General features: G+C 28.4%; 1 protein-coding gene across 5 annotated transcripts; it reads left to right on the top strand.

The window, feature by feature from the left end:
- Positions 1 to 3622: 3622 nt before the first annotated feature.
- On the top strand, positions 3623 to 9193 carry LOC118064698 (growth arrest-specific protein 1-like). 5 transcript variants are annotated; one of them, XM_035079481.1, is made up of 5 exons: positions 3623 to 3915; positions 6363 to 6636; positions 6774 to 6985; positions 7093 to 7376; positions 8749 to 9193. In XM_035079481.1, exons 2-5 carry the CDS (start codon positions 6370 to 6372, stop codon positions 8802 to 8804), a joined length of 819 nt encoding a protein of 272 aa, XP_034935372.1. In that variant the 5' UTR covers positions 3623 to 3915; positions 6363 to 6369; the 3' UTR covers positions 8805 to 9193. The 5 variants fall into 5 exon arrangements, with proteins under 5 accessions (XP_034935372.1, XP_034935371.1, XP_034935373.1 ...); XM_035079482.1 differs by lacking the exon at positions 8749 to 9193 and adding an exon at positions 8124 to 8302 and having other exon boundaries at positions 3624 to 3915; XM_035079484.1 differs by lacking the exon at positions 8749 to 9193 and adding an exon at positions 7456 to 7534 and having other exon boundaries at positions 3624 to 3915.
- The last annotated feature ends 134 nt before the right edge of the window (positions 9194 to 9327 follow it).

The raw sequence follows: 9327 nt of genomic DNA, 5'->3' as shown, positions 1-9327 counted from the left end.
AATATAACAAGGATATAACAAAGTTACGTCACATTGTTATGTTTATGAGTGGAAAATTGTAAATTACTTGTGAGTTATATGTGACTCACTTTTTATGTAACATGTGACTTTCAGTTCTGTCACGGTGACATAAAATTTACAGAACAATTTTCACTGGGATACATAAAATAAAATGGAGATAATGAGACCAAATAAAAACATGCGGAGAAAAACAGATGAAGATGAAGATAAAATCAGATAAACGGAAGCTTAAGGGAGAAACACAGAAATTGACGCACAATCAAGGAAGAAATTCTACTAATTTCGGAGTAAAATAGGACAAATCATCAATTTTCGATATAAAACGGAATTTTTCGACTCACATATGGCTATCTAATCAATTCCTGATAAAACTATAGTACGATATTTTGTCAGTCTATGGATAATATTTCCAGTCAATAATCTCAATAATCGTATACATGTTTTATTCAGGACGAATATTTGTTATAAATATTTTCTTTTTATCTCAAATATTTTTTTAATGAAAGTACTTTTTGATATTATTCTGCCTTCGAATAATAGTTAACTATTTTTTATAGCTTTCATTTTGATATACAGACTACAAGTATATTATATTTGTAAAAAAAAAAATTCATCAAAGTTCATAAAAATATTTTATATAACACAGGCAATAATATAATCCCTAGTAAGTAAAGTACTCGGACTCGCGGTGAGTACTCGGTAAAACTGGTTTACTTCTGCTGTAAAAAATTTTTTTCACATATCTTATATATGCAAGAAAATTATTCGCCATCAGAAACAATGTCACTTGCACTATTATCACAAATTTAGTGAAAAAACACCACAACTCAAAACACTTCTACATTTTTCACACAGACTGACCAACTTGATCGTTCCTCAAAGAAGTTTAAGAAAATAGTAAAGTCGAATATGCACGGACCTCAAATGTATCCAAGGAGTGCATACTCTTAAATAGAAAAAGAACGATTTTTTTTTGTCAGTTATGGGAGTTGAGGCCAATTTTATTGCTGTATAGAATTTTCCCGAGTATCAACAAGACTGCGCTCACGTGTTCATTTATAGTTATCCGAATAGTAGGCATATGTGGTCGGGAAATTTTAATCCTGAGCCTGGCATTTATTTAACTAGGTGTCGTCGATTTTTTTCACAATGAATGAAAGAGACAAGACAAGAAAAGGGCTCTTAGATCCCTTGATAGACAATGTACTATTATATAACTCTAACATAGTCACAGATTTTGTATCAACTAAAGTTAAGGACGAACGCCATAATCGTCACCCGGAAAAATAAAATAGATCTACATTTTCGCCATTGTTTAGATCTAATTTGATCTATTCATATCTAAAAAACGAAAGAAAATTTTATTTAAGTCTATCTATATCTAGTGAGATCACTAAATATCTACACAAATTACTGTATATCTATGGAGATCTCCATTGATCTCAATGATAAAAAAATTTAATACATCTACAGAGATCATAGAAGATTTTAAGTGATCAAAACAGATCTACACAAAACAAAGTAGATCTAATTGTTTCAAAAAATAGATCGAAATAGATCAATGTAGATCTATTTTATTTTTTCCCGGGCAATGATTCTTTGATCATTGATGATTTTTCTATTTCAGTATTTTCAAATGAAACACATATAGTAATTTTTTTTGAATTTTAATGTCATAAACAATCTATAAAATTGTCATAGTGAAATTTCAAACGGTTTCAAGTGTTGAAATGCTTACTATAACAATTCTATAATTTTCTAATGATAATTAGACTTGATGAAATTATATCATGTGTTTTATGTTAAAATATTTAGACGGAAAAAATTTTCTAGGAATTTCTACTAGTCATTTTAGAGTAAAATTTACTAGTTAAAAAAGTTAAATATTACCAGTAGTAGTAGTATTTTCATTACATGCTCGTCAAAGCTTTTGCAATTTCCTTACAACTCAAGACATACCATATTATACTATTCAGCTAATTCTACTTGCCCGACACACTATACGTGCATGCAGAGTATGCCAAGTTGTTGCGTCTGCAGCCGACTTACGCTCTAACAATTGTATCGCATTTGCACGAGGACTGCAGAAAACCTGTGTCGATATATAACCGGCCTCTCCGGAGAAGCCTCCCGTTCACGGTAATCCGAGAAAAATCATGTAAAATGATTTTGTTACGGCCGGGACTCGAACCCGTGATCCATCGTGCGTCAAGCTGACGCTTACCCATAAGTCCACCGCGTCGGTAATTAAATATTACTAGTTTTCTTTAGTAAAAATAGCTAAAAATTTAGGAAAAAGTACTATTCTGGTTGGTAAAAATTTTTAGAGAAAAATATATAAATTCAGAAATTTACTTTTTTATTCACTATATCCATTAAAATTACTTATACAATGTCAGTACACTAAATATTGAATAGAAAGTAAATTTCTATATTTATAGTTTTTATGTATATACATAAATATTTCTTTCTCTCTCTCTCTCTCTCTTTCTGCTCTGAAGATTCAGTTTGTTCAGTCTTACTTTATCATACAGACCACCATCCAACAATCCTCTCTAATATAGTATAAAAGCAAATCGTGTTTAAGTACGGAACGAAAAAATAAGTAAGAATCAATTGAGTCATAAATATTAAGTTACATACAGTGTTTCAGTATCTTTTATCGATGTTAAAGTTGATTTAATCTTCATTAATTATCTAGATATTTATGAAAGAATGATAAAATACATATTCATTAACTATTTAAATAATCTCCTTCGTAATATTCATGTACATTATTTATCTTCTAAAAACAATACGATGACTACAACTACAATTTGTATAATTATAAAAATACTTTCAAGTATGAGTACAAATGCCTATCATAGTTAAATAGTATTATTGTGGTATACACAAAAATGTTAAGAATGGATGAATTTTATAAAATGGTAACTGATTGATTGAAGATGAAATTCTGGCATAAAATGTTATTGACTGGAGGTGTGAGTTTATTAGCTTTTCATTATCATCATTCCTCGCTTGTCTTATTTGATTTATTCAAATAATTGATAATGTGAAGAAAATTTTTGAGCTTTTTCATTTTTATATTTTCACCTACAAACTGCTGGAGCCATTTTCATACTCTGTTGTTTCATCTAATTTTTTTTCCAAATCTGGTAAAAAACATTTTCATCAGTGTTACTTATGAATTACCTATTATTGGGATGATTCTCGATTTCGATTTTATTTTTAAATAAATTTTTCATGAGTATTAAAAATCGATATCATTGATGCTATTTCGAAAAAGATTTGTTAGAGGAAAATGATCATCTGTTTAAAACATTAGTTGATGGTATAAAAATATTAAGATCCAGTACATTATTTAGTTGAGAAAAAAGAGCTGAGATTTGAGAACCACGGAGATGTGTTTGAGAAAGGGAATTCATCTGGCGGCACAAGGAAAGTGTGGACAAAAAAGGGGCTTGAGGGAATGTATGAGGTATAGTAAAGCAAGAGCTCAACGGGGTTTTGAAGAAGAGAGAGGGTAGTGTTGGGCCTTCGTTGGTATCTCAATCAGCCAGGCTGCAGGTTCGCTTACCCTGGACCCCTGCAGTTGAAATGGTGGGGAGATCTGAGAGTACGAGCCTTCGACTTTGCAGCCGTCACAACTCAATCTAGTTCCTTAGAAACTGTGGAGTCAGGCGTATTTCGTAATAATTATTTTCAATAATTTTATAAACAGTTATGATTAAAAGGAAAACAATTAAGTTTTAACATTTTTTTAATTAAAAGAATTTAGTCTTTGACTAATATTTGTAATTATATCTTTAAGAGTGCATTAAATACAGAGTGAAAAAAGACACTATTTGATTGTGTAAACCATGTGATTTTGAATACGAAAGTAATTTTGAAAAAGTAAGAACTTATAAACAATTAATTTTCATACATATATAAATATAGTTTTAAACTAATTTTTATAAGATAAATGTTGAAATTTTCAAATTAGCTGTAATTGATCAGTCAACTGATTCACTCAGTAATTGGATTGACCCTGACAATCAGTGAATTTTTACTGATTTTCATAAGGGAATATTCAGCAGAAAGCTCTTTAGTTCATGGATAAAATTATTATGGTACATGTTCATTATTGTTATTTTCTAAAAGATATATAGATGTTTATATATACGTAAGTTATATACCAAAAATCAGATATTTTTTACGAATATCCATTTGAAGGAAAGTTATTTGTGCTCTTTTTTAATATATATGTATTAACTTTATTTTTAAAATTTAACTATAGCAGGTGGAAATAATCATTCTTTCGAATAACGAACAAATATTCTATACAATACATAAACATGTAAATAATGAATTTTTTTCTTTCAAATGCTCGATTCAGAAAAATAGAAAAAAAATTGAAGTAGACTCCATGATCATTATGAAGCGTATTTAATATAAATTAAACATGTTTTTAAATTAGTTTTATCATGTATGAATTTCTCTGAACCTCAATTGATAAAACTCTCAAAATCAAAAGGAAATACACAGTAAATTTATTTTAGAACCAATTTAAGCTACTAATATATGAAAAAAAGAAAAACGTAATGAGAGTTTAGTCGTGACTGGTTAATACACTGTTGCTTCAATGAATCACGCTTCTGTTTGGTTATTTATGCATGTCCCTAAATTATCTGTTTTTCTAATAAAACTTGTTCACAACCAAAATCCATTAAAAATTTTAGAAGATATATACTATGTTAAGATACATATTGCTTTGAACATAAACTCATAAATGAAAAAGACGTCAATAGTTGAGAAATAAATTTTCGATCAAAATACTATACATAATGATGTCGGAGGAGATGAAAAAGAAACAACAACGTACCTTAGCATGCCACCTGCTCTTATTATTTTTTCTTTTTCATTCGAGAACTACTTATTTATCAGAAAGTTCACTATTAAATACTCCGTACAGTATATACTTCCTTTGTCATTAATTAATTATTAGGATTATATATAACAGTATAAATATATTATTTTTGAAGCTTAAAATATTTATGTTTATTAGGATTGAGTAAAGTAAAATAAAAAAGTTTCATGATATAAAGGAGTGTATAAAAGCGAAATAATTCATTTTTTTCGCAAAAATCTATAATCCTTTGTAAAAAGACAATGAAACTAAATTCTCTGATCTTTAGTACTAATTTACTTATTTTCATTCCTGTATATCTTTTTCTGCTCGCTATTTATTATTTGTTATAACAATGAATCACTTATATGTATCTATATGATATTTTTTAAAAGTTAAAACATATTCAATTTTAATTCAATTGAATTCAAATTAAATTTTTAATAATTATTTCTTAAAATTTTTTAACATAACAAACTAAATGAAGAAAAGGAAAATGTACACAAAATAAGTAAAGAAGTTCAAATAAACAAACTACAATTTGTGCTTGATAACGAATACAATAAGAAAAATAATTAAACTGGTTAATCATTAAAAAATTATTTTTAGACGTGAAAAAAATATAAAATAATATACGTGAAGAACGAAACTTCTAAAAAAAAAATTTTGATTTCATTTCATGCATTGTAAAATAAATATCCTAACTGGTACAATAATAGTAAACACATGAGTTCTTCTTGGAGCAACGTTGAAAAACTTTTCGAGGTCAAAACTCAGCCACCTCTTCAGATGTGGCAACGACGGACAGATGGTTTAGGACCTTGTATTCATCCTATTATATCTTCTATTTTTGTTTTTTTTTTGTACTTTCATTTTTATTTGAACCTTTTTTATATTACTTTGAATAATTTTCTCGTTTTCGAAAGAATTCATGTGACATGATTTGTTAAATCCAATGAGATTTCTGGTCAAAAATACATTCGGAACGTATGCTTCTAGCTAATTTAATACGCTTAATTGAATGAGTAGCATGATCGGCCACAGCGTATTCAATTTTCTACTGTATCAAAGAACATATCTAAAGACATTTAATCCATTCATCGTTCAAACTATATCTGAGAAAAGAGTTCATTAAGAAACCTGTGGAGAGTCCGGATGTTGACTACGTTCTATTGCTTGTTGACATTTTATACTATACTCTTTGATTTAGAATCAATGTGACAAATATCAATGTAAGACAATTATACATGCATAACACACGTAATACCATAATGCAAGGCCATAATTTTTGATACATTAAAGAATTGGTAGAATAGATTGAACAACGCCATTTATTTTTGTAACAAAGTCATCGAATAAATGATACTTCCTTGAAAATTAGGATAAAAATTTTTATTCTTTTTGTTTAAAACTAAATAAAATTGAGAAATAATTTTTTTTTTTCTTATTAAAGCAAAAGAATGTATCCCCGGACGAAATGGATACACACACTCGTTTTCCTGGCGTCAATAGTGACAATCAACGCTACAAATGTGACAACTACATCTATACGTTGTGAAGAAGCAAGACTTAAATGTGCATATAGAAAAGGATGCGGTGGAGCTCTTGAGCAGTATTTAACGAGTTGTGCTGGCGTATTTCAAGGAGACAGTGCTCGTTGTCCTGAAACATGTCAATATGCGCTTATCGCTCTTACAAGCACAGACGAAGGAAAAGAACTTATGACAGTAAATTTCACTAAATTTCTTTCTTATTCGTATGGTTACATAATAAATAAATAATAATAATAAAATTACTTATTAGTCATGATTTTCTTTAACTTTAAACATTTTATTATCTACTATTGAATTAATTTTTATTTTAGTGTGAATGTGCCAAAGATGACATTATGTGTATAAGAACTAAGCAAAGAGTTGAAATTTGTCGATCCCCTGTCAGCATAGTGATGAATAAAACGAGGCTTTCATGTCGAATAGCAACAAGCATTTGCAATGCTGATCCACTTTGTTCTACAGCTCTTTATTATTATAATGAATTGTGCAAGGCCATGTTTCACGGAAAAAAATGCACTCATCGGTAAATTTTATTCATTTAAAGATTCGTAATAATTTTTTCAATTTCTTGGTATAAATATAAATTGGTATATTTAAAGTTTATTCGAGACAAATTTAATACTGTTTCAGTTGCCGTAACTCCATCGGTATTTTACAACGTCAAGAGAAGGCGGCAAAATTAAATACATGTATATGTGATGGCTCAGAGGATTATGATTGTCAAAGTATTCATCGTAACATGAACTTTCTTTGTTTTGGACGAGTTCATCATGAATATCATGAAATTAAAAAGACTATTCTTGATTCAAAAAATAATGAAAAATCTGAAAATGTTGACGCCAGTGGGAGTAGTATTTATTTCTTGAGCAGAACGAATTTTATTTTACCCTTAACTGTTTTGTTTGTATTAAAAGGTAACTATTTATTATTTTATTTAAACATAAATTTAAAAAAAAATTCTACTTCATTATATTTGATAGAAAAACGTTTTAGCATGATTCTAGATGTTTAAAAATATACTGATGCTAGTAGTTAGTCAGTCCTAAAAGCATACAACGAAAATAATTACGACGCTATCTTTTCTAGTTTTTTTTAACGAATTTTCATTTTATTTGAAATTTATTACAAAAAAAAAAAATTTAAGTATTATTTCGATAAATTATATATATTTTAATGATACATTAGTAAAAATATATTTTTATAGACTGACCTATAACGAAGTTAGACAGGATCCAGAAACAGTATTCCGTGTGTGAATGACCAAAGACCCTAAATACTTACCATTTGGTACGCCATAACAAGAAAAATAGCTCAAATTTCCGTAAAATATTAAATGTAGTATGAGTAAAATTAATTTTTACATTCGACTTCAGTAAAAAAATACTTTACATGCAAAGAATATTTTTTAAAAACGATACAAAAATTTTATTCTGCACTTAAAAAAAAAAGTATAATAGAGTTTATTAATAACATGAATTATATTTTAATTTATAATATATGATATATGAATGTGAATTTTTAAGGGTATGATTGAGTATGAATGTATATAAATATATTTAAAAAAATCAAGAACAAATCAAAAATTTATTTATTATTTATAAATTTAATTATTTAATTAATAATTTTTATGCAACAAATTTGTTTCTAATGCAAATACTAAGATGGATAAGAAATTGGATAAAAGTAAGAGGAAACAAAGATAAGGCCATAGAGTTCTATTGAACATCAGCTGTTATTATGGACCAACTATAAAGATGCAACGTGGTTCACGCGGCCACACACGTCGGACCACTATATCTCTGTCCTCATTTATACGACATTTTGTGTTTTTCTTATTTTCACGTGTAGGTAATCTGTAATATTGTCATGTATTGATAATCAATGTATTAATACATCGATTTCACATTGAAGAATGAGTTTGTAATAATAATTAAGTAATCAACATTTTATGATGATACTATTATTTTTGTTAGGTTTTATTAATAGAATAGATGTATTCACAATAATTTTTACTCAAAACTTCAACAATTACTTTAGCCTAAAAATTTCTTTTCTAACTAAAATATAGATCAAAGATTGGCGAAATTAGAAAGGAGATTATAAATGAATAGCAAATATATTTAGTTTCTTTTGTTTTTGACATTTAAGGGTTTATTACGTGCTCTTTAAGAGCATCAAAAGTCCAAACCAGTTTGTTGAAAAATAGAAAAATTTCAATTTGTATTTATGTCGATCTATGAATATAAGAAGAAGCTAACGTAAGAGAGAAAATTTTTATATGAATAGGAAAAGAATCGGAGAAAAATAGGAAAGAAAGAAAAAGCGGGATTGAGAGAGACTGATATAACGGGAAGGCAAAGGAAACGAGCTTGAGGAAGAAAGAGAAAACTTAGTGTTGGCCACACACGTAGCGAACGAAGACGAGACTTCATGGGTGTGAGCAAGATAGTAGTCTAAGTAAGGATACCAATTGTAGGTCTGGAGTTACGAAAGTGAGATAGAAAGATCAAATGAAGAGAAACGAAGTAAGGAAAGACCCGCAGGCTCTATCCTGAGGACCACCCACTTAGGCTTGGAGACTCTAGCACGACACATCGTCTCATTGAAGTTACATCGTCAACTTGAAACTGACGTTTAGTTGTTGGTTATATTAAACTTAAAATTTTTTGTTAATTACAAAACTATAACAATAATAATGATAATAACTATTAACATCAACTCCGACTACTTTTTTTGTTATAATTGAAATTTTAAATAGATACTTGGATTATTTAAAATTAAGAACAAATATTTAGAGTCGTACAAGGATTATTGAGCTTGTCTATTCTCACCAATAGACAATTAGCAAAAGTGAAGTGACTATCA

This window comes from Chelonus insularis, unplaced genomic scaffold, assembly GCF_013357705.1.
Source record: "Chelonus insularis isolate UGA/USDA-ARS -01 unplaced genomic scaffold, ASM1335770v1 contig_24_pilon, whole genome shotgun sequence".
Lineage (NCBI taxonomy): Eukaryota > Metazoa > Arthropoda > Insecta > Hymenoptera > Braconidae > Chelonus > Chelonus insularis.
This window is presented reverse-complemented; position numbering and strand designations above follow the sequence as displayed.

Coding starts and splice junctions, on each gene's coding strand:
- LOC118064698 (XM_035079480.1), top strand. CDS start 6,370: ATGTATCCCCGGACGAAATGGATACACACACTCGTTTTCCTGGCGTCA. Junction 6,637..6,773: donor AAGGAAAAGAACTTATGACA/GTAAATTTCACT, acceptor TTTTTATTTTAG/TGTGAATGTGCCAAAGATGA. Junction 6,986..7,092: donor GGAAAAAAATGCACTCATCG/GTAAATTTTATT, acceptor ATACTGTTTCAG/TTGCCGTAACTCCATCGGTA.